At 41.2% G+C, this 26,347-nt stretch overlaps 1 protein-coding gene across 1 annotated transcript in view; it reads right to left on the bottom strand.

Moving 5' to 3' along the window:
- The window catches only part of waca (WW domain containing adaptor with coiled-coil a), a 145,010-nt gene that overhangs the window by 70,119 nt on the left and 48,544 nt on the right, over positions 1-26,347 (bottom strand). The window contains exons 5-6 of the mRNA XM_084326333.1: positions 11,848-11,963; positions 11,640-11,755 (exon numbers count right to left, since the gene is read on the bottom strand). Coding sequence (XP_084182459.1) covers positions 11,640-11,755; positions 11,848-11,963 — 232 coding nt within the window. The remainder of the gene's footprint in view (positions 1-11,639; positions 11,756-11,847; positions 11,964-26,347) is intronic.

Below are 26,347 nucleotides of genomic sequence, written 5' to 3'. Positions count from 1 at the left end.
AGCGCCATCTGGTGGCGGATCGCCCAAACCGGAAACGGAAACTGGTGCTCATCCAAATTCGGTCCGATCACTCGCTATAGGTCCCGGGACTCAAGCTAGACACAATGGATAGCAATCTGTTACCAATAACTCGATAAACAACATGATTTGGACGTATATACTATTATACAACCTGGAGATGGATCGCATATTTCAACATCCCATAATAGGAATATTTTTGCTCCACGCTCATCGCCCAACGGCCCGAGGAGACTGGGGTGAGTTTCAGCGTTTTTTTTTACCGTGTTCGATACAAACTGCTCTAATGATCATATCACCCACACTAGATGAATCATCTAACGTTGGCCACGGAATTATAAACGACCCCCCCCCCCCCCCCCCCAATCCGGTCAACATCAGATGATAAGTAGTAACTTCTAGAAGCACGTCCATTTGAAATTTTTTATCTCGCGCCGATCGCTATCAAACTGTATACAATCATCAATATAATGCATTTAGGGCTATAAATCACGTTCTGCAGAAAGCTGCAGAAAACGATAAAAACATATTTATACTTTAGACCGTATTTTAGTATGAATATGTGAATGAAAAAGTATAACGTGTTACGTTGCTACACCCTGAACATTAGATACTTGATGTTGAATGGGCCATAGTAATGTCAATTTAGCAATACAATTTAAAAAGTTATAGCCCTGCAAAGAAGGGGAACTTCTCCATAGACAAATAGAGCTGGCAGAGGATGGTATAATGATGTACATAAGCCTGGCGAAGAAAGTGTTAATGAGAAATACTGACTCATCGCCCAACACTAGATGTCAGGGTTCGAAATTAACGGGGGCTTGGGGCATAATGCCCTTGAAAATGGACAAAATGCCCTCGAAAATCAGTTAAGGGGGGGCACAAAATGCCCCAGACAGTTTACTAATTATATATATATATATTTATCCGGTAATGGCGCGTCTGTGTATCGTACGGTTCAGATGACGCGCAAATAAAAAAAAATTCATTTGGTGGAGGTGAGCACTGGCTGCTTCTGCAGCAGCACTGCAGCTGAGCCAGGTGCTAATCAGTTTGTGTACAAATGGCAAGCACAATCTAAATCAATCTTCATTACGACTTTAAAAGCATAGCCATTAACATTACATAGGCATACACACATCTTGCCATAGCGTTAGCAGTTTGTACTGTTAACATGTAATCTCTTTGCCTGTATACTACTGGCTATACGGTAATCTAGGTTGCCCTCTGGAGGCTGTGAAACGCATGCGCAGTTAGTCTGTGTCGACCACGAGCATGAGGTCCACTGTTCGTTAATGGCTCTGTATTGGTGTTTGCAAGTTGATCAAATAAACCAAGTTAACAGAAGATAAACGTCGTGTTTATTTATAGTAGACTAACATTGGTAGCAGAGGATGGTTAGCAGAAGATGGCTACTGCTAACTACAAAGTTCCACCGAAGTTCGACGAGTCTCGACCATACGAGTGTTGGAAAAATGAGATCGCCATTTGGAAGCTGGTTACTGAACTTGATAAGAAGAAACAAGCCCTCGCCGTTGTCCTGGGGCTGGAAGGAAGGGCAAGGGACATCGCTATGGAAATACCAGCTTTGGACTTGAACACCAACAATGGTATGGACACGCTGCTAGCTAAACTAGATGGCATATTTCTCAAAGAAGAGAGAGACCGCGCATACGATGCATACTCTTTTTTTGACTGTATCAAAAAGGAGAGCTCCATGTCCATGGCGGACTATGTGATTGACTTTGAACAACGTTACAACCGAATGAAAAGGTACGACATGACTCTCCCTGACGCCGTGTTAGCTTTTAAACTTTTAGACACGGCTTGTCTAGACGAGAAAAATAGACAAATGGCGCTGACTGCGTGTACAGATTTAACGTTTGCGGCAATGAAGTCCGCGCTGAAGAGGATCTTTGGGGGGAGAGTGTACGGCGGCACATCAAACGGAATACACGTTAACGATGAAGCGTTATTCACGGAGCAACGCTCACAAGGAAGATTCAGACGTCCAACGACGCAGCAGTTTGGACAAATTGGACAACAAAGGCAAACGTCACAGGGTACCAACCCACTGGATAGGTTCGGTAAGAGATCAAAATGTGCTATATGTCAGAGCACGTTCCATTGGGCTAAAGACTGTCCTCACAAGAGTAGTGAGCAAGTGAAGCTAACTGACGATCGAACAAGGGTAGAGGAATGTGACATCACACTGCTTACTGCTGTACTGTCTGAAACAGAGGTATTCCTAACTGAGTCCTTAGGGACTGCTATCATTGACACTGCATGTACCCGCACAGTGTGTGGAGAAAAATGGTTGGACAGCTTCGTCGCCGATCTCAGTCAAAGTCAAGTGAACCAGATGGTAAAAAGTGAAAGTCCAAGCTCCAGACCATTCCGGTTTGGAGATGGAAATATAGTGCATTCTTCCAGAACACTGAAACTGCCTGCCAAAATAGGACTGACAAAATGTCGAGTGGAAACTGAAGTAGTCAAAGCTGATATCCCACTACTTTTGAGTAAGACATCACTGAAAAGGGCAGGAACCATCTTGGACATGGAGAATGATAGCGCTGTGATGTTTAAACAGAATATCCCTCTTGAACTCACCAGTTCAGGACACTACTGTATAGATATCAGAGACAAGGACACAGGAATGAACCAAATTGAGATTAAGGATGAGGTCCTTACAGTCACAGAAAACAGCCAGGATGAAGATGAGGTCCTTACAGTCACAGAAAATATGACCTCAAATGAGAAACACAAAGTTCTACTGAAACTACACAAACAGTTTGGTCACGCCTCTGCAGAAAGACTACAGCGACTCCTCCGTAGTTCGGGAAATAAAGACAAAGATTGTGACACTATTTTACAACAAATAGTACAGGAATGTGACATATGCCAGAGGTACAGCAAGACCAAGCCGAAGCCTGCTGTGGGTTTGCCTCTGGCTTCAGAGTACAATGAAACGGTGGCAGTGGACCTGCACGAGTTGGAACCAAGTTTATGGTATCTCCACGTCATTGACCAGTTTACACGTTTCAGCGCTGGAAGCATTGTGAAAACAAAGAACTCCTCTGTGATAGTGAACTCTCTTCTTCATACATGGATCAGCGTTCATGGCCCGCCACGGAGACTTTACAGTGACAATGGAGGAGAATTCAACAATGCGGAGTTCCGTGACATGGCAGAGAACTTTAACATTGAGACAAAAACCACGGCAGGATACAGCCCCTGGAGCAATGGGCTACTGGAGAGACATAATCAGACCCTCACCGACATCATCCTGAAGGTCAGACGGGAAAATGGATGTGACTGGCAAACAGCCCTGGACTGGGCTCTCATGGCTAAGAACAGTATGCTCAATGTGCACGGCTACAGTCCTCATCAACTGGTGTTTGGCCAGAACCCCAATTTACCTTCTGTACTGGTTGATAAACCACCTGCGCTAGAAGGTACCACGATGAGTGCTAGAGTAGGAGAACACATTTCAGCTTTGCATGCCTCTAGAAAAGCATTTACTGAAGCAGAGTGCTCAGAAAGGATAAGACGAGCACTACGTAAGCAGCTCAGACCCACAGATGAGAAATATGAGATGGGTGACAAGGTGTATTACAAACGAGCTGAATGCACTGAGTGGAAAGGACCAGGGATAGTTATTGGTCAGGATGGGGCTGTTGTTTTTGTGAGGCATGGTGGTTGCTTAGTGAGAGTGCATCACTCTAGGCTTTCTAAGGTGAACACAAAGGTTAGTGAAGAGCACATGGTACAAACTGATGCTGACACAGAAGCAGGAAGTGAGCAAGGTATAAACAATGCAACTGGTAGTTTAGACAGTGAGCAAAATACAGAGAATGAACATGAACAACAAGAAGCCAGTACAAGTGAAGCTATCGATCCACCAAACACTTTGAGTGGTGTAACTCTAACTGAAATGGAGCATAGGCCTAATGCCCATAATAATCCTGCCCCTTCTGCAGGTGTGAGTTTAAAAACAGGACAGACGGTAACATATATGAACAGAGGTGACAACACTCTACTTAAGGCAAGAGTCTTAGGGAGATCTGGCAAGGCTACGGGGAAATATAAAACCTGGTATAACATGCAACATCTAGACAATGATGGTAGTGATGGGCAAAAGGAAGCAGTTGATATCTCACAGGTTGATAATCTCAACATTCAAACAGAAGACAGAGAAGCTGATGTACTTGTAACCAAAGACATTTCATTTGATGCAGCTAAACAGGAAGAAATAAAGAGCTGGCACAATAATAATGTATTTGAGGAAGTTGAAGATGCAGGGCAGAAATGCATTTCCACCAGATGGGTTTGTAGTCTTAAAGACACTCCCAAGGGTATCGTGCCTAAAGCCCGACTGGTTGCCAGAGGTTTTGAAGAGCGGAATATTCAAGAGTTACCGAAAGATTCCCCCACATGTGCCACAGATTCACTTAGACTTATGTTATCAGTGATATGTCAAAACCAGTGGGAAGTCCACTCTATGGACATCAAATCTGCATTCTTGCAGGGTATTGAGCTATCCAGGGATATTTATATCCGCCCCCCTCTAGAGGCAGGATGTCAACATGTTGTATGGAAACTAAAGAAATGTGTATATGGTCTTGCAGATGCATCACTATATTGGTACAACAACGTGAAGGAGATCATGCTGAGTACTGGTGGTAGAGTCTCACAGGTGGATCCGGCAGTCTTTTACTGGTTGGATGAGCAATGTAAGGTCACTGGGGTGCTTGCATGTCATGTAGATGATTTTCTTTGGGCAGGCTCATCTAACTTTTCATCCAATGTGATTCCCCAACTGCAATCTGCATTTAAGGTTGGGCGTGAGGAGCATGAAAAGTTCTCCTATGTAGGAATGGATTTTGTAACTGTTAAAGGTGAAGTTCAGGTACATCAACAAAGTTACATTGAGAACCTGGAGCCTATTCCCATACAAGCAAGTCGGGCCACACAGAGAAATGAACCCCTCAACGAAATTGAGAGAGAGCAGCTACGATCAAAAATAGGACAGATCCTATGGGTTGCTAAACAGACGAGACCTGATGTAATGTTTGATTCATGTTGTTTGGCTTCTAATATAAAAGGGTCAACAGTACAGTCTGTTCATGATGCCAATAAAATAATCCGTAAGCTAAAGTCTGAAAAGGTGACACTCAGATTTCAACATCTGGGAAACAGTGATGCTCTGAACTTGATAGTTTTCAGTGATGCTTCATTTGGAAACCTCCCAGACGGAGGTACACAGGGAGGTACTTTTATAATACTTATGGGAGAAAGAGGGAAGTTTTCCCCCCTCTGTTGGCATTCAAAGAAAATCAGACGTGTGGTTCGCAGTACCCTTGCAGGCGAAACCCTTGCCATGTCAGATGGGGTAGACAATGCAATTTTTCTAGCCACACTATTTTCTGAGCTCACTACTGGAAATGCTGGACTGAATACACTCCCTGTAATCTGTGTGACCGATAATCACTCTCTGTTCGATGCGCTCAAGTCCACGAAACAAGTCACAGAAAAGAGACTCAGGTTGGAAATCAGTAGCATTAAGGAGCTCATTCAGAACAAGCGCATCAGGCAGGTGCGTTGGTCAGACACAAAATCTCAGCTCGCTGACTGTCTTACAAAAAAGGGAGCTTCGGCTCTTGTGCTCTTAAAAGCACTCGGTGAAGGACAATGGGATCTGGGTTAAAGTGTTTGTTTGAAATGGAACATTGAAAACATTTTTGTTTATGTATTTGTTTCTAAAAATGTTTCCCAAATTTATGTTTAATACTCAGGGAATTTAAACATTTTTGTTTTAAGTCACTGTGTGATTGTTTTATGATTCATGCAAGGTAATGTTATTTTTGTTTTGTTTATTTCTTTAAAAAGATAGAATGAGATTGTTAACATGTAATCTCTTTGCCTGTATACTACTGGCTATACGGTAATCTAGGTTGCCCTCTGGAGGCTGTGAAACGCATGCGCAGTTAGTCTGTGTCGACCACGAGCATGAGGTCCACTGTTCGTTAATGGCTCTGTATTGGTGTTTGCAAGTTGATCAAATAAACCAAGTTAACAGAAGATAAACGTCGTGTTTATTTATAGTAGACTAACATGTACAACACAACGCACGTTTTAACTATAGAATCAGCCCGCGAGGTAATACAGTCAACGAAATGTTACCGTAGCTACTAGCTAGCAGAGGAGGAAATGGGAGTCTGAGAGCGGGGTGTTTAAAGACAATGATAGGCGTTTATTCAACATCCAAGAAGGCTAACATACAACTGTGTTTTACTAACTCCAACCGGGACTATTGCCGCTTTCCCACTGCATGCCATCACCTCCTAACGTTACCGGAGCTACCGGAGCTGATAATAACATTGCCTGAGCTGAAGGTGCGTGACACTAAAATGTCCGTGGGGACCCGGCGCCAACCCATAGATAGTTCCAACTCACCGAATTACGTAATCCACCACAGTTGCACTCAATATTTAAATAATGTTAGTCTAAATAAATGTAGACAGATACATAATAATTTCAAGCAGAACACGAATCTTTCCATTAAGAACTGACAATCAGGGAATTTAAACATGGTTGACATTGTTTTTTTGTGTTTATATTAAAGAAAGGAAAGTCTAGTGCTGGCTGAGCATATTGTTTGTTTGCACTAAGTTAATACTACAAATGTAGCCTATATTTTTCAGTCAGTTCGGTCTTTGTGTGCCAAACATTATTTAAGGCTGTAAACACTAACACTGTAAACTTTTTTATTTTTTTTTAATAAATGAGAAGCATGTTTAGATTTGAGTGTTAAATTTTTTTTTATAAAAATTTACGTATATCGAACCGAACTGAAAACCGTGACCCCAAAACCGTGATACGAACCGAACCGTCCATTTTGTGAACCGTCCCACCCCTACCGTTTATCATAAAAATTCAGTGCCCCCGAAATAAAAAAAAAAGCCCCCGAAAATCAATTAAGGGGGGCAAAAAAAGCCCTTGAAAAAAAATGTTAATTTCTAACCCTGCTAGATGTCAACAGTAAAGATTGTGATCATGTTATTTGGTAGCGATGCATGTACTTGTGAGAAAGCAGCCGTTATGACAAAAAGTCAAATATCTGTACCTCACTCTCTAGGCCTCTGTACCTCACTCTGTCTGGTCGGACCCGGTAGTACCCAGACGGAATCCACCAGACCAATTGGACCGAAGCAATTTCAGTGGTCAGACTAGAAAAGCGCTACATTAATAAACTTTTTTGAGTACCACTTCGGTGGCATACACGAGAGCCAGATAGGGCTGTTCTAGGACTAGCAGCACATTATTGTATTCATTTGCATACAAGCACCAGTCCAACAGACAAAAGAAGTGAGATGTACCGGTAGAAATGGCAGATTGTTGAGAAATATATCTGCAGATACCATCAGGTCAGGGCTGTACGTTAACTTTTTTTGCACATAGCACTGGTGCTACAGAGGTTGATAGTTTTGTAGCACAGGCCAAAATCTTGTAGCACAAATATAAAACAGTCACAAATGTGCCTATTGTATTTGTGTTATTTAGTTGCAGTGCCATGTTTGGCTGTCATTTAGTATATCGCCATGTGTTATTATTACTATAATACTCTCATATGCTATTTTCAATTAATATCATAAACAACATAAGGAATATTAGCATAATTTTGAGTGGACTGAAGGAATGAGTCAGCGTTAATAGTTTTAAATGCAAATAATTTATTGAAACATAGAAGTGGGGTCGGTTGGGACACACACACACACAATGGGGGACCCTGATGTAAACAAGACAAACGTCTTTCTCTGGTCTGCATCCCCTTAACAATTGTGTGTATTGAGCCGTACTGTACTGTACCCATTCTGCAATCTGTTAAATAAAGTTTTCATTCATTCATTCACACACACTGTTTCAACTCACCACCCCCGCATCATATTATAGTCTAGTCTGTCTTCAAACTTCCACTCATCTCGAAACTTTTTTATATTTGAATATCAACATTATCTGTCCATCCTCAGTAATCCTCAGTTTACTATAATATACTCCTGTCCTGAGTCCTCCTGACTAGTGACTTCATCGTCTTTCCAAACGCACGCACACACACAGGGAAGGGGAGAGAGTGCCCCCCCATTTCCCTTTCCCCAGTCCACACTGTGTCTGCTGGCTCTGCGCCTCTGCCTCTGATCAGGATTAGCTTGTTAGCTTGCTAACGTTGTAGTGATTGTAATGGTACATAAACGTTAATTTCGGGCGATGTGCGCATAAAGGAATGGCGACTGTGCAAAGCATGTAGATGCATTTGACCCGTTGCGAGAAAAAAAAAACACCACAGACTTATTTCGGGGTGTTAACGCAGCAGTGCGCACAGGGAGCGAAATTAACTTTTTGACTCACCGGCCAGTGGCGGGTAGATGGGAAGAATCTACCCGCCAAGCATATTTCTTACCTGCCAACTTTTTTTTGATAAAAAAAAAACTATTATTATTTTATATAAATTCTTTTTTTTTAATAAAATATATATATTATATAATCATACTTGTGATTGTGTTATCTGCGAGACATCGCCACCTCGCTGTCTGCAAACAGCTCCACTGTCTGTGTGTATACTCGAGTGGCCTCCAGCTCCAGCAAGGATTCTCCGGCGCTGCAGCTGGGCCCTAAACGCTACATTCAGCATGCAAAAGGATTCTCCTGAGCTACAGCTGGACCCTATTCATGCGATGTAAGCCAGGGACTCGAATACGCATGTTGTTTGTAGGACATTGATGCCAGGAGCTATCTGTAGCTACTGCTGGATGGCGTTGGGACAACGCCTCAGTGAACTATTTAGTTTACTGCGACATTTCGTAGTGACTAGTGAGCTACCTAGCCAACGGAGGTATTATGCACTGGACTATTGCTGGAGGATTTGTTGATGTCTGGAGCTATCAGTAGCTAGCCGGCTGGATAACGTTACACAATGCCTCATGTATTAAACTAAGTGAATAGTTGACTGGGTCATTTTGTAACGGTAGCTAACGTTATCTCACGAAGGTCCCACACTGACTAGACTAACGTCACGGTGACTCAGAGCCTCTGTTTACATGCAGGCATACAGAAACAGGTGGGGAGGGGGTAGGAGCAGCAGCAGCAGCAGCGCGCGGTGCGCTGCATGTCTGTGCTGAGACAGCGAGTGAGAACTCCGCTAAAGAATTGGATCATGATTTTCGGTTTTCACATGACTATTTGATTGCCCACCACACGGCGGTCAGACCTCTCAGTGGGAGGCGCCAAACGTAAAAACTGAGCGCAAATGGCGGGTGGCGCTCTCTAGTTTCGGTCCCTGAGTGCGCACCAACCGACCAACGCGCTGCTCTGCTTGCAGAAGCACGGATAGGGCGGATATGACTCGTCGAGTTGTCACGGAGTTTTTTCAAAATAAGAGTATCATATGCACCTGAACGTTGCTAGCTGTCGGAGCCTAGTTATTATAGCTGGAGCTGCGCGTGGGCAGAAATGAGACCCGCTACAGGATTTTCAAAATAAGAGTATCTATATGAACCGAATCCCTATCGCACCAGTGCTACTCAAGTAAATCCATTCATCGCACAGACCGCTGTTGCTGTAGCACGTGCGATATATATGTCGCACTGTACAGCCCTGCATCAGGTGGTCGTTTATGCCTAGGTTTGTCAATGTCTTTCAGCTGCCTAAACACAGCTTACCAAGGAACACAATTTCACTTAGGCTACACACCAGCCTACATAATTTACACATCTAGCAGCCACCAGTCACTGTTGCCTTTTACACACAAAGACAGACCTCCGTCCTCCGCTCTCTCCTTCAGTATCATGTGACTTGTCCCTTCTTCCTCTCCTCATTTCAAAGTGTCAGTGTCTTCAGTGAAAGGTTGGCCAGTTGATAGTATGTTAACCACAATTATAAGCAAACTATATCCATCTCAGAGAATGACGTTCTCCCCAAAATGCGGCAACTTGAAAACAAGTAAATATGATCCGCGTAGTGAAACCGAGGCAAATCCATTGATTTATAGCAGATTCTAAGACCATCAGTTAACGAGGCTTGGCGACGGGTCAGAAAGATTGGCCAACATTTACATCCCTATTCCGAATGCATTTCCAAATGTTTCAAGGTGATTTCCCTGCATGTAGTCAGTGCTATTGAATCACAAGCATTCACCGCTAGAACTGATTGACATTTGTTTTGTTAATCGAATGTATATCCAACCTCTGAGTGCTATACCTTGTTTAGTTCAGGAGGCTTTCTGCAGGAGGCTTTCTGCAGCAGCTTCTAGCGTCACACAATATGGTCATTGGTAAAAATAAAAATAAAAAAAATGGTAGAAAAGACAGATTTGTGCCTGCTACGCAACATGCATACAGGTTGGCAGGTCTGCAAATCACTAAACAGATTTAGCTAAATGCATGAAAATCATCCTTACAGCCAGCAGCCACACGTGCATTTCAACAGGTGATAAGCAGAACACCACCAGTGTCAAAAGCAATATGCTCTAAAGTTTACTAAAACAGACAAACAGCTAATTAATGGTCACATTTCTATAGTATCTGTTCGTGTGCGTTTCCTTCACACCAGAAAAGACAAGCATGTGAGGCAGAGACTAGGGATGAAAATGAACTCATTGGCAAACTCCAGTACATTTATGTGGAAAAAAGAATCCAGGGGCAGCGCATTCTATTTCCCTAGAAAGGTTGAGGTGAGGGTTAAAGTACAATAAGGAAACAAATAAAATGTACCTTACATATTGTAAGCAGTGTGGTGCAGTCATGTGTTGGACCTGAAAGGCTGTCCCTCCTAGTTGTGGGCTTTCAGAGGCAGGGCAGAGGGAACAGAGCAAGTGGGAAACCAAACGTGCCACTCAACAAGTTTAAATATAACTATGGTTCTTTGATAGAACAAAACATGCCACTCAAGTTTAAATGTAACTATGGTTCTATGATAGAACAAAACATGCCACTCAACAAGTTTAAATGTAACTATGATAGAACAAGACAAACCACTCAAGTTAACGTAAAGCTGCAATACGTAGTTTTGGGATAGAAGTGGGTGTGTGATAGTATCTTTATAACCAAATTAAGTAGGTACCCCAAGAGGAAAACACCACAAGGCAGCATCTTCTGAGGTTAATGTTGATCAACATGGTTTCTAAAAGGTAATTTATTGCATTATTATAGAGGTATTTATTCTTCCCAAAGGGAAATGATAAATTTTGACACAGTTTACAAACTGGCATTGTTTTCAAGTATTGGTTTTGGCACCATCATCAAAACAATTAAAACAATACCCAACCCTAAGTATGTCTTTAAGAATTCAAACCATAGCATACAAGGCTATGAGTGTAATTGCACCTTAATGGGTCACAATCAAAGCTTGGGGGCTCTTTTCTCCAAAAGTAAATTTAGGTAGGATAATGGTTGTTTTCTTCTTTGTAAACCACATGACATTATGGCCTGTGAGTGAAAAAAAATGTAGCTCCCTGCCCTGTATTCATTGCCCATTAAGATTGGATTAACACTCTACTAAAGACAGAATGAAGGCAGGAGGGAGCATGAAGCTACTAAGCAACACGTGTGATTTGGCAGAATACTTACTAGCAGCAGTGAAGCCAGAGGCTGCAGATGCTTGCATGGCCTCCCTTCTGTAGTCCCTGTCTTTGGGGAAAGTGTTTACAACAGCAATCTTTGTGACCTCCTTCTGCCTCTGCTCTCTGTGGGGACAGGACGCACAAAATTCAAAATTCATCCAGACGTCCAATGGTAATATCAGGATTAATGTTCGTGTCGAGGAAACATTAGCTACCTCTCCAGCCACTCTTTGGGTTTCTCCCACTGGGACACCTCCGTCCTGCAGTTGTAGTAGTACTTCTTCCCAGAGGAGCTGATGTGCTCCGACCAGTCGTCTCCAGGCTCGTAAGGCTGAGGGGATAGAAGGTAATGTTCAAGTCAAGTCACGGCTACTAAGTGAAATAGAAAAAAGAGATTAAAGTGGGTAAAAGGGGAAAAATATTCTGATAATGTGTAATAATAATAATAATTCATTTATTTTGTATAGCGCTTTTCAAAGACCCAAAGTCGCTGGTCGACGTGTAGGATCGAAAAGGTTTTGGTTGTTTATTTCCATGTAATATTTTAATTCATGGAAATTACCACGACTTCAAGTGGTTTAGGCTAATTAGTGAGGTCTTACAGTTATGTTATAGCAACTGTACCGGAAATGTAATAGATGGGAACATGTGTTCTTTCAGAAAGTCTGTAAACTACGTTTAAGGGCTCTTTCTCTGCTCTCTTTGTGTGTCTTGTTCGTCTTTTCCACATGCTTGTTTTGTTTCTAATGCGACTTGTTTGTGTGTAGGGGGGTGTCATCTATTCTAAACTATATTGACACTAGAATTCCCAAAATAGCGTTAGCATAAAAAAGAAGGTAGGCCAGCTGTAGTTTACATAGCTTGCATAAAACTGTCTCTAGGTTCCACAAGTTAATCAAAATCTGAAGTATTTCCAATCGTTTATGAGTGCAAATCACTGTCTTTGCGACCCGATGGTCGTGGTTCATTACTACTCGCACGTTCAGCTATTTTTTTCACAATCTAATATTTGTTTTGCAAGTCGGTTATTCATTGGAATATAGAATATTCGTTGACCTACTTAACAGTTACTGCACACTATATCACTCCTGAGTGGAACATGGAAAGCCAAACTTCCCCCCACTGTACCGAAACCCGTACCGAACCGTGACTTCAAAACCGAGGTACGTACCGAACTGTGGTTTGTGTACCGTTACACCCCTACCACCAGTGATGCCACAGATAAAAAATTATCTGATTACTGATTACTCCTTTAAAAAGTAATCTAGTTACTTTACCGATTACTTGATTATCAAAGTAACTTAGTTACTTTTAAAGTAACTAGGTTACGAAGTCGTCGTCCCTGCTGCTGCCACAACATAAGAATGACAACAGTTTTTTTTCTCTCTCTACCAAATCCATTCTGAGACAACGGACTCAGTGCGTACTCCACAAGTCGCGCGTAACATGAATCTCTCTCACTCTCTCTCAAGTAGCCAAATTACACTATAAAACGAACTGGATAGTTGATTTAACTTCATGCTGAAGCCATTCTAAAATCAGGTATAAATGTAAACATGCGCGAGTGCACGTCCCATCTCCGTTCTAGCCGACTGTACCCCTGGCTCTCTTATCAGCATTATGAGATAGTAACTAAATAGTAACGCACAACCACTTGGAAAAGTAACTGTAAGTAAGTTGGATTACTATTTAGTAAGGGATGGGTACCGAATTCGGTTCTTTTGAGGTACCGAACCGAAACACGTCGGTACTACCGAGTATCGATTCAAGTGAGATACCCAAAAAGAAAAAGAAAAAAATTAAGTTTTTTCTTTTCATGTCAACGTTCACACGCACAATATATGCTTACCTAGGATTTGACTTGATTCAACAACAAAGCAGTTGGAGCAATGGCAAGCCGAAAACTGTCGAAATTGTAGTTATTTGAAGTTAGGATTTTTTTTTCACGACTGAGGTAGGTAAATACATTTTTTTTAGACTAAAGTACAGAAAAAAGGTACCGTTGGGTACCGGTATCGATTCACAGGTACCGGTACCGTATCGGTTCAAATGTGAAAGGTACCCATCCCTACTATTTACTGAAAAAGTAATCAGATTAGGGGTGTCTTAAATACTTCGAAGCTTCGTTCGATGGCACAATCTTCAAAAAAAAATAAAAAAAGTTCAAAACCAAAATCTTGCGCCTCCATTCCAATGAAACTAAAGTAAGCGGCGCCTTCCCGCCTCCATTCCAATGAAACGAAAGTAAGCTGCGGCCCGACTCCACCTCTCTACAACAAGCACGTGGAGATTATCTGTGTTGAAAACACCAAGGACATGTGCAGCAGACTAGGGATGGGAATCGAAAACCGGTTCCCATTGGGAACCGGTTCCTAATTGGCCGATGCCTGGAACCGTGTGGCTCCCGTGACTTTTGATTGATTCCCTTATCGCTGCCAGGTTTTTCCTACAGTTGCGCAATAACGTTAGCGTTAGCATGTAGCCATGGCAGACTATTTGATTCATTAAGGGCTCGAAATTGCCTGGGTTTTGGTAATATGCTCCCGAAATGCTCCCGCTGTTTGGCTAATTCTATGTGCAGTGAAAACTACTTGAATGCTTTAGAACCTAGTCATAGATTTAGTTCAGGGTGAGCTAAAATTAGCCGCGGAGCTAACGCTAGCTAACGTGAGCTAACGCTAGTTAATCAAGCTCTCAGAGAGAGATAAACAGCTGACAGCGGATAGTACAGGTACAAATACAATAAAACAGCGGGTGGGGGCTGTTGTGTAAACCTTGTACTCTTTAGTTCACATATAATAAGAGACGGAGTGTTTGTTTACTAGTCTGTACTCTGTAAGACAGGAAGTACCGTGGTGCAACATACAAATGTGTCCGTGTAGCAACACAAGCCAATACCTTACAGGACAGGGGCCCAGGGGCTCTGTGTGTGTGTGTGTGTGTGTGTGTGTGTGTGTGTGTGTGTGTGTGTGTGTGTGTGTGTGTGTGTGTGTGTGTGTGTGTGTGTGTGTGTGTGTGTGTGTGTGTGTGTGTGTGTGTGTGTGTGTGTGTGTGTGTGTGCGTGTGTGAGTGTGTGCGTGTGTGTGTGTGTGAGACAGAAGTCAGAGGAATAACGAGCTGTTATTCAATAGATTAAAGGGGAACTATCTTATAAATGGCCTTTTTGAGTGTTTAGCATTGTTTCCTAGCTATGTGAACTTATATTAATATGATCTACCGTATGTCTCTAATTCTCATATTGGCGCATTCTTCCAATTCTCCTCTCACAATATTCACCCTCACTGAACTGAGTCATTTGAAAATGTGATGATTTGTGATGTCAGAAAGACACCGCTGCATGATAATGGCGAGGTACAAGATGAGCTGCACACAGTGGTTGGAGCCCAGGCTCAAAACGGCTCGAGATCTTGAGGTAGAAAAATGCTGTTTTTGAGGACTTGATTAGAAATACAAAACAATGAATAAAAAAATATATATATATTACAGAGGTGTTCCATAGACTCACAGGAATTGTGTAAAAGTGCCCAAATAGTGAAAGAAATAGTAAAATAGTTTCCCTTTAAATTAGTTTAAGAATAAAAAAAAATACATTTTAAGAGAATCTCAAATACATTATTTTATTAAGTGTAGGCTATAGTTAATGTTTTATTTTTTAAATAAATGGCTGCTTTTTTATATCCAAAGCGCTTTACAATTTGTTCCTTACATTTTACCCAATCACTCACAACGACGGCGGAGGCAACCATGCAAGGTGCCAGCCTGCTCATCGGGAGCAGTTAGGGGTTAAGTGTCTTGCTCAAGGACACATCGACACGCTGCCCGGGAGGAGTAGGAATCGAACCGGGAACCTCCGGATTGCCAGACGACTGCTCTACCTCCCGAGCCACTGTCGCCCCTGACATGGGGGCTCAACTATAAATGACAATCAGAAATGTCAAGTTGCATGTTGTTATTCTAACCAGCTTAGTTCTGTTGCATTTCCAATTTATTTATTTAAATTATAAATTGATCGGGTATCGATAAGGGAATCGATAAACAGAATCGATAATGGAATCGTATCGATAAAATCCTATCAATTCCCATCCCTACAGCAGACATGTCGACGAAGAAGCGAAGCAATGCCGTTTGTTATTTAAGACTATGTCGGCCAGATTTGTGTTCATTGTGCTGCTTTTTTAAAGTGTCCCGACCCATATAAAAATATGTCTTAATAAAACGTGCTTAATTAAGTCGAATTCTGCCTTTGACTCTATCAACTACATATAAATATTTATATAATTGTTTGCTTGATAGACGAAAGTTGCAACATAATTATGTAATGTCATGTCGTTGGCTGTGAGAGCAGCCCCACAGTACTGCACCCAGGCAGGGCAGCCGAGTGAAACCTTGTTGGCTGCGTCACAGTCACGAAAGGGGCTACTTAATTAATTAATCCAATCCACTTTATTTAGAGAGCACATTTAAAAACAACAACGTTTACCAAAGTGCTGTACAAGTCCCACAACATAAGATCAAAAAATAATAATAATAAAAAAATAAATAAAAGGTCAGCCCTACAGATTAGAGTAACTAGTTACTGGCATCACTGCCTACCACACAGTGTAAAGTATAGATAGACAGACAACATGACCACCACAGAGTAAAGTGTAGATCAGGGGTAGGCAACCCTAGGCACGCGTGCCTGCATAGGCACGCGGGGGCATTTTCATAGGCACAGGGGGCAGCATTATTTTATTTTATTTTTTTAAATAATATTTTTTTTTTTTTTAAATATTATAGTAAAATATTTTGCACTGTTGTCACATTTATTTTGTTGAAATCCTCCCACAGGTTCTTTTTACTACCACATATTTAATTGAGACCCTTTATTTGTTTATTATTTCAATTTAGCTGGAAATACATTGCTACATCATTCAGTAACATTTGCAGAGCCTTATAACAAAAACATTATTACGGTCACCATTGTGACCAGTGGGATTAATCAACAAATTGTATTATTTATTTCTATTTCATTGAACATTGCACATGTTAAAAGCCATTTTTTTTTACTCAAAATGTGAGTATTACCAAGTCAACTTGTGTTCTTAAAACAATGACAATAGACATAGTTTTATTAGGTTGAAATAATGTGGTTGTGTGCTTATTTTTCTGTTAACTTATTATGGATTGAAAACTGAAAACCTTAATGCACAGTAACTGAACTCAATATTTTTAAGTTCTGGTAACTTATTATTATTATTTTTTTACAGTGTAGTCTTGCGATCAATCAAAACTTATTTACACGATATACCTCACATTCACCCTCCATTCACATCCTGGTGTTCTCCTGGTGTTTTTCATTAGGCCTGTAGGTGGAGCTATGACAGCACACGTACAGTACAGTACACACACCGATGGTGTGTGATGTGTCCAAAAATGAATGGGCAAATGTGAGTGAAATGGTCGCACTGTATGCAGCTGTTTGTCTGCATTGCATCCCCCCCCCCCCCCAACTCAGATTTAGGGTTGATACAACCATCATAATAATAGTTAATAATAACAATAACAATAATGATGTAATAATGTAAAAAATTATCATTAAAAAGACCTGATTATGAGAAAAAAAATTACGATGCATGGAATATTGTTGAGGCACACTAGTTACAACTATATTTCAAACAGGCACTCCATGTCAAAAAGGTTGCTGACCCCTGGTGTAGATAGACAGACAACATGACCACACAGTGTAAAGTGTAGACCAGGGGTCAGCAACCTTTTTGACATGGAGTGCCTGTTTGAAATATAGTTGTAACTAGTGTGCCTCAACAATTTTCCATGCATCGTAATTTTCTTTCTCATAATCAGGTCTTTTTAATGATAATGTTTACATTATTACATCATTATTGTTATTATTAACAATATTATTATGATGGTTGTATCAACCCTAAATCTGAGTTGGGGGGGATGCAATGCAGACAAACAGCTGCATACAGTGCAACCATTTCACTCACATTTGCCCATTCATTTTTGGACACATCACACACCATCGGTACGTGTGCTGTCATAGCTCCACCTACAGGCCTAATGGAGAACACCAGGAGAACACCAGGATGTGAATGGGGGGTGAATGTGAGGTATATCGTGTAAATAAGTTTTGATTGATCGCAAGACTACACTGTAAAAAGAATAATAATAATAAGTTACCAGAACTTAAAAATATTGAGTTCAGTTACTGTGCATTAAGGTTTTCAGTTTTCAATCCATAATAAGTTAACAGAAAAATAAGTACACAACCACATTATTTCAACCTAATAAAACTATGTTTATTTTCATTGTTTTAAGAACACAAGTTGACTTGGTAATACTCACATTTTGAGTAAAAAAAATTGCTTTTAACATGTGCAATGTTCAATGAAATAGAAAAATAAATAATAAAATGTGTTGATTAATCCCACTGGTCACAATGGTGACCGTAATAATGTTTTTGTTATAAGGCTCTGCAAATGTTACTGAATGATGTAGCAATGTATTTCCAGCTAAATTGAAATAATAAACAAATAAAGGGTCTCAATTAAATATGTGGTAGTAAAAAGAACCTGTGGGAGGATTTCAACAAGATAAATGCGACAACAGTGCAAAATATTTCACTATAATATTTCAAAGCAAAAAAAAATGCTGCCCCCTGTGCCTATGAAAATGCCCCCGCATGCAGGCACGCGTGCCTAGGGTTGCCTACCCCTGGTGTAGACAGACAACATCCACTTCTGGCGTTTAGTCCCCAGGGTGCCGACAGGGATGTTGTTGTCGATATTTGTACCTCCAAGCTAAACTGTTATTTTCAGAGCCATCCATTCCCAGTGGAATACATTTTTCATATGGTTATCAATTTCCTTCAGCTTTCCAACAACTCTGTTTGGTCGATTTAACCTCTTAAGCCCGATCAGCCCGGTACTGGTGTGAGATTTATTTCACGTCACAAATAGATCAATACAGTATGTATTAAGTGTTGCGTTTATTTTTCGAATGTAGCCAATAGTAAAGACCCTAGCCATATCAAAACAGCAGTCAAAGTGTATATTTTCAGCACTACGTTTGTTTACCAAGTGTTAAGTGTTATTAGTGAAATATGAGCTTGTAAAAATCTCTGCGCATTGCACCGGAAAACGAATGATTTAGACGCGAGAAGAAGCACTCATGAAATCGTTGTAGTCCTAAGAAAGGAGACCCAGGGCTCGGTTGTTCAAAAGCAATCCGATCGGATTTCGGATAACAGATTTGATCAAATATTGAAAATGGGTTGTTCAAAAGAAAAAAAGGATTCTGAAATCGGATTGGATTACATAATCCAATCTTGGTTTTGATCCGGATCAAACCTTCAGTATGCATTGCTCAAAACCTTTTAGTAGGATTGGGATCACTTTGATCCAAAAAAATATCAGGATTAAACTGATCCCAGTAGAAGGGTGGATTCAGGGTGGATTTCAGTCACAAAATGTAATGAAACTTTAAAATTGGTTAAATAATCCAATATTTGGATCATGCAGTATATACATTCATAAGATTTTCACTTAATTTGTTCATCCGCTACAGTGATTAAGTATATAAAGTAGACATATGCAGCCTTTCAGTACAGCAAATTCAAAAAGATTTTGGCCTCATAAAAGAATCCCCCAAACAGCTGTTAGTATTGAACACAAATAATATATAAATTATAAACAGTCACTTATCACTGTATATTAACACATTGTCTGCCACGCAGTATGCCCATCTTTGTGCCCTCTGCCACCGCTGTAAGCCTATGGAGATGTTTACCTTCTTTGCAGGGCTATAACTTTTTAAATATTATAGCTATATCGACATTACTATGGCCCATTCAACATCGGGTATCTATCGTTCCGGATGTGGGAACGCTATATTTTTTCATTCATACATTGTCGTGTTAATACCATCGTGAATAAGTATGTTTTTAAGGTTTTCTGCAGTAATTCCTAAAACGCAAGTTATAGGCCCTGACGCATATGCAGGGAGCGAAATTAACTTTTTGACTCACCGGCCAGTGGCGGGTAGATGGGAAGAGTCTACCCGCCAAGCATATTTCTTACCTGCCAAAAAAATTTTGATTAAAAAAATATATATATATATTTTATATAATTTTTTTTTAATAAAATATATATTATATAATCATACTTGTAGTTGTATTATCTGTGAGACATCGCCACCACGCAATAAGTCAAAATGCTTGCTATCTGCAAACAGCTCCACTGTGTGTATACTTGAGTAGCCTCCAGCTCCAGCAAGGATTCTCCGGCCCTGCAGCTAGACCCTATATTCAGCTAGACCCTACATTCAGCATGCAAGGATTCTCCGGCGATGCAGCTGGACCCTATTTTTTAACGTTACGGTTATTTTGTCAAATCACATTCAACATGCCCTCAGCTAGAATACGCATTCAATCAATGTTATAAGACATTGATATCAGGAGCTATCTGTAGCTACTGCTAGCCCTGTAGATAACGTTAAGACAATTTAGTTTACTGGGACAGATCGATCTAAGTGAGCTAGCTAACGCGAGCTAGCTAACGAGGGAACGGAGGTATTATACAGCTCATGGAGGTCCGATCTAGACTAGAGCAGACTGCTACCATTCTGAGAGCTTAACGTTAGCACTAGAGCTGCGGGCGAGCTGCTACCATTCTGAGAGCTTAACGTTAGCACTAGATGCTGCAGGCGAGCTGCTACCATCTGAGAGCTTAACGTTAGCAGTGGCACTAGAGCTGCGGGCCGCTCTGTGTTGATACGAGCAGAAGCCAATAGTATCCCGCTGCAGGGCTGGCCGGATATGACTCGTTGCCACGTTTTTTTTCAAAATAAGAATATCATACGAACCGAATGCTGCTAACTGCCGGAGCCATCGATATTATGACTCTAGCTGCGCTTGGGCCGGAAATGAGACCCGCACAGATTTTCAAAATAAGAGTAACGTTATGAACTACACGTCCACACGCCACACGGCGGGCAGGGCTCTCAGTGGCAAGCGCCAAAGGTAAAAACTGAGCGCCCCTGGCGGGCGGCGGGCTTTAATTTCGCCCCCTGCGCATATGATAGATTATCGATTGGCATTTCTTTCCTATACACGCTGTGTATATGTATATGATCGGTATATATTATGCTTCATCATGCGTGAAGGAAGGGGGGGGGGGGGTCGTTTATAATTCTTTGATTGTGGCGCCCCAGTGGTTTGATTCCCGAACCCGTCGTTATTTGCCGAATGTCTTCCCCCCACTCTGTCTCCCATTCCTCGTCTCCCATTCCTCCTATATCTCTATCTACTGGACTGCCCAGTAGAAATAAAGCGATAAAAACGCCAAAAAATGTATCTTAAAAAAAAATCTTTTAGTATGGGTTGATACGTTGATCAGATGGATTGCAGTGAAATAAATAAACAATCGGGCTGAAAATAACGTTAGATTCCTCTTACCGTTCGCAGATGAGACTGGAGGAAAAATATTCCAATTATTTGACGTCGATCTGCTAGATCCATTTCCCGTTTGTATGACGCAATAAACGCCAAAATCATATTGATTGCGTTTCGAAAGCGATCCAATGCACTTTTGAGTGTAACTCGCCCGAAATCCACCAGGCGGCGGTATTGAGGCGTTGCAATATCAGAACAGGGTCCAGCTGCGTCCCGGGGGAGGCTGGATGAATTATGAATGTCATGGCGAAAAATTTTAATATTGATCCCAAAAACGAGTTCCCTCGTTGTTGGCGCACAACGCATGACGGGCAATAACGAGTATACTCGTTGTTGGCGTCCAAAGTGTTAACACTTAAGTGCCGAAAACGTGTTTAGGCGTCTTTCCTAGCCATGCTAAAGTTGCAGAGGACGCCCTAACTCGTCTTTAATATCAATATTTCAAAAATCTGTGATCGAAATCATATTTTTCCTCTGCAGCCCTGAGACACAGTGCTGGCCTCCTCTCAACCCTCTAGCGGTTCAAGAGCGCCATCTGGTGGCCGATCGGCAGAAGCGCCAAACAGGAAGTCATGTGGATGAAGTGCTGATCGTCCATATTACTTCCGGGCACTCTCTATAGGTCCCGGGACTCGATCTCGACACAATACATAGCGATCCGTTGCCAATAACTCGATAAACAACATGATTTGGACGTATATACTATTATACAACCTGGAAATAGATCGCGTATTTCTACATCCCATAATAGGAATATTTCAGTTCCACGCTCATCGTCCAACGGCGCGAGGAAGATACGGTAAGATTGAGCGTTATTTTTGAACGTGTTCGATATAAACTGCTCTGATGATCATATCACCCACACTAGATGAATGATATAACGCTGCCCACGGAATTATAAACGATCCCCCACCCATCCGGTCATCATCAGATGATACGTAGAAACTTCTAGAAGTACGTCCAATTGACATTTTTTATCTCGCACAGATTCCTACCAAACTGTATTTCATCATCAATATAATGCATTTGGGGCTATAAATCACGTTCTGGAGAAAGCTGCAGAAAGAGATGAAAACATACTTATACTTTAGACCATATTTTACTATGAATATGTGAATGAAAAAGTTTAACGTTGCTACACAATGAACAATACATATAGGACCTTGAATGGGCCCTAATAATGGCAATCTAGCAATAGAATTTAAAAAGTTATAGCCCTGCAAAGAAGGGGAACTTCTCCATAGACAAATAGAGATGGCAACGGATGGTATATCATGAATTTAGCCTTAGGCAATCAAAGTGTTAATCACACTGACAGTCATCAGTCATTTGACTTTGGCTTGTGTTAAATTAAGGCAATCATTTGGTGGAGTTGACTGCCTCCCCCCCTTCGTTAGGACGGGCGGGTGGACGGGACTCCCCTCCTCCCTGGTAGTGGGGCTTACGGGCCCTCAGGGGGTACACTTGTCGGGTCACGCGTCCGCTCTGTCCCATATCTCATAATGGCAAGAGCGAGACGCGATGACCAGTATGATATATAACGAAAGGTTATCCTATAACCTAGTTATATGAATACTGGCAGAGCGTCTTGCTCTTAGCGCCCTGAGGTCCCTTGGTTGGGTTTTCAATGTTGGAAAAAAAAATTCCGAGGAAGGTAGAGCGTGACCATGTTCGGTGTCTTATAGCAGGATGCGGGGGCATGGCCTTGTCACGTGCATGAGTGCAAATTGTTTGTTCATGAGCACAGTAGGTGCTAGGAGATGAGAGTTCTCATAATGGCAAGAGCGAGATGCTCTCCCAGTATTCATATAACTAGGTTATAGGATAACCTTTCGATTTAACTCTGCCATTGGAAAGAGGAGATTTGGCCCGATCCATAGATGTATGACTTGGTCATAATAAAAGGTAATTTATTAGGCCCGATCAAATAGCATGTGTCCGGATGGCAAAATTCTGAAACTGTATCTACTAAATCATCTGTCCTTTGTTCATTTGCTTAGGTTATTCACAGTCAAAGATGGGGGAAAAACAAATAATTTATATTCTCCTTTGGTTCATTACAATTTCTCAAGCATAGTAACAGATAGGGATGCACCGAATGGGAAATTCTTGGCCAAAACCGATACCGAAAATAGGAAACAGTTGGTCGAAAACCGAATGCCGAAAATGATTAATAGAAATATATATATAATGTATTTTTTTTGTTCAGCTACCTGATTATGACAAGACATGATTATGGCAAAACTTAACTTAAATAATATTAATAAAAGTCAAGTGCATTTTCTTTTCTCTGTAGTATAACTACAACCAAGTGCATTCAGAACAAAGCCAAGGTGCTTTAAAACTGCATAAAGATCTGCATACATGAGAGGGAGAATAGCTTATAGCAGACTTAATGATGTTACTGTAGTGGCTACAGTAAGCATTTTATATAAAAGTACTCTATTTTTGTATGACAACTAATAAAGAAACTTGAACTACTGTCATTCACTGCGTTCTAGCCTACATGGAAGGACTTGTATTTACTACATCTCCCGTGACTCTTAGCGGGGGATGACGTAGCTTAAGAAAGACAAGTGAAAGAGGAACTGAAGCGTTGTTAGCTAGCTTAACGCTAACGTTAGTTAAGGTTTTTAACCGTGACGGGCATATAGTAATGGCGAGGATATAAAGCATGTTAAAGACACATTTATTGGACGAGTTGCGCGCAGAGTTTACATAGAAACAGTGTGACTCCCGAGTCCCAAGAGGAGTTATCACAGGCTGCAGAACGCAGGACTGAAGAGCTCACGTTGCGCATGTAATGACTGAAGCCGCGTTTTGATGACATCATCACAACAACACGCGTTAGGTTACAGGTTGTTTCTGTTTCAGGATATATTTTCGGTGAAAAAACTCTCGGCCAAAAGCCGAAAGGCTATTTTTGGCCATTTTCGGCCGAAAACTTTTGGTGGCCGAAATTTCGGTGCATCCCTAGTAACAGACACAATATTTCTGACACTGGGAAATGGGAATACATTCCCGAGGTCCGTAGATGTCCCTAGATACCAAGAACATGCAAATGGACCTTGTAGAAGTGGAGCAATATTCCATTTACTTGGGTATGTACTTTTAGGCAAATTTTGTGAAAATATGGCTAGGGCTCAAGAGGTCAAGTTGCCATGCCATCAAAACATCCACCGCCACAGTTATGAGCATCATGTTTGCTCACCAGCTGAACTTCCCACAGTGATTGACGTCAAGAGATTTTAGTGGCATCGTGCTACTTCAGGGCGGGCACTACTTTATGAGCATCTAATTGTCTACGTGTTTCATAGTCTAAGGCCGTGTCCAGACTAAAACGATTTTGATCTTTTTCATTTATTAAAAAAAAAAAAAGTTTCCGTAAAAGATTTACAAAATAGTTTCAAGTTTCAAGTTTCAAGTGTCTTTAATAGTTGTCATACAGAAGTACAGAATACTTTCATACAAAATGCTTCTTACCGTTACGCTCCAGAGACTGTGCTAGACAAGATAGTATCAAAATAAATAAATGTCTTTCCTGTTTTAGACGTCGCCCTTTTATTTTGAAACCCCCCGACTGGAAGTGTTGTTGTGCCGTCCGGTTTTGTGCTTTTGAGCTGCTCTAGTTTTCCAGACACACACTGCATGCAACATACGTTCGGGAGTGGAGAGAGCGAGAGAGACCGCGGCTCAAACTACCTGTGTTGTATTAAAGTAATTGATTGATGTAACTTGTACCTGTGTCCAATCCTTTCGACTAGCAAACGTTGTCTGTATTTAACGTTACCTCAGGATACCACTGTCTATTGTATTTAGTTGGTTAGCTATTTAGCTAATGTTGATAGCATAGCTTGATGGCTAAAGCCAGGGCTGTACAGTGCGATATATATGTCGCACGTGCGACACTGACGTCAGTCTGTGCGATGAAAGGATTGACTTCAATAGCACTGGTGCGATGGCCCGCTATCCACTTGGTACTTGTAGTCTTGTGCGATTAAATACAATGTCCCTTCTGCGTAAGACTCCATATATCAAACACCAAATCCCATAATCCCTAGCGAACAATATCCCCGCGAGTTGCGAGCAGTGACTCATATCCGCTCGGCTCAGCTCACAACACAGCAGGTGAGCAGGACTCGTCTCAGCAGCGTTTGGAACGCGGACATTGAAACAGAGCTAGTGGATAGTGTTGTCGCGACCCAAAACAAATCCCTGCTGTTTTATTCGGCAACGGGTCAAATGCATATAACATGCTTTGCAATCCTCGCGTCATAAAGTCCGAAATGAACGTTACGTTAGCATGAGCTAACAACAAGCTGTTCATAGCCATATTTATATAGAGAGAACAGCAGACGGGCAGAGTGAGGAGGAGGGGGCAGACATTCTCCCTTCTCTGTGTGTGTGTGCGTTTGGAAAGATCACATGAAGTCAGACGAGTATATTATATTGATAGTAAATGTACTGAGGGTGGACAGATAATGTTGATATTTAAACATAAAAAATACAATACAAAATAAATGTATTCATGATCATGCAACATAAAACGGTTGCGTGTTGTGAGTTCCAAAACATTTAACTTAAAGTTTAAAGCTCAATATATCAAAACGTGGCACTTTACAGTGAACAGGAGGTCTATGTGTATTAAAAACAATAGATTGTTTTTCCTTTAAAAGTCTGGAAGGTCAAAAATAAAAATGTCAAATGATATTTCCATTGCCTTTTTTGAGTTGATCTAAATGTTACTGATTGTGTTAAATGGGCTTATGTTATGATATCGTCTCATATCGATTGCAGGCACCTGCATCGTATCATATCGTGGCATATATCAGCAAATATCGTATTGTTGTCCAAAGAATCTATATCGTATCGTATCGTGATGAAACTGGTGATTCCCACCCCTAGTAGAGTCCATACACCCAACACCAAATCCCATAATTCCTTACACGTAACGTGTCTGGCTGTGTGACGTCAACTTGTCAGCATAAAATGACAGCCAAACATGGCACTGCAACTAAATAACACAAATACAATAGGCACATTTGTGACTGTTACAAATATAACACATTTTATACTTGTGCTACAAGATTTTGGCCTGTGCTACAAAACGATCAACCTCTGTAGCACCAGTGCTATGTGCAAAAAAAGTTAACGTACAGCCCTGCTAAAGCTCAACACCATGCCATGGGGATACTATTTACTAAATTATGGAGGCTTTTTAATTGTCAAGGTAAGAGAGGATTTGTCGTGATCAACTGAAG

This window comes from Notolepis coatsorum (genome assembly GCF_963971535.1).
Source record: "Notolepis coatsorum genome assembly, chromosome: 12".
Classification (NCBI taxonomy): Eukaryota; Metazoa; Chordata; class Actinopteri; order Aulopiformes; family Paralepididae; genus Notolepis; species Notolepis coatsorum.
Note: the sequence above shows the minus strand (reverse complement) of the source record. Positions and strands in the feature narration are given on the sequence as shown.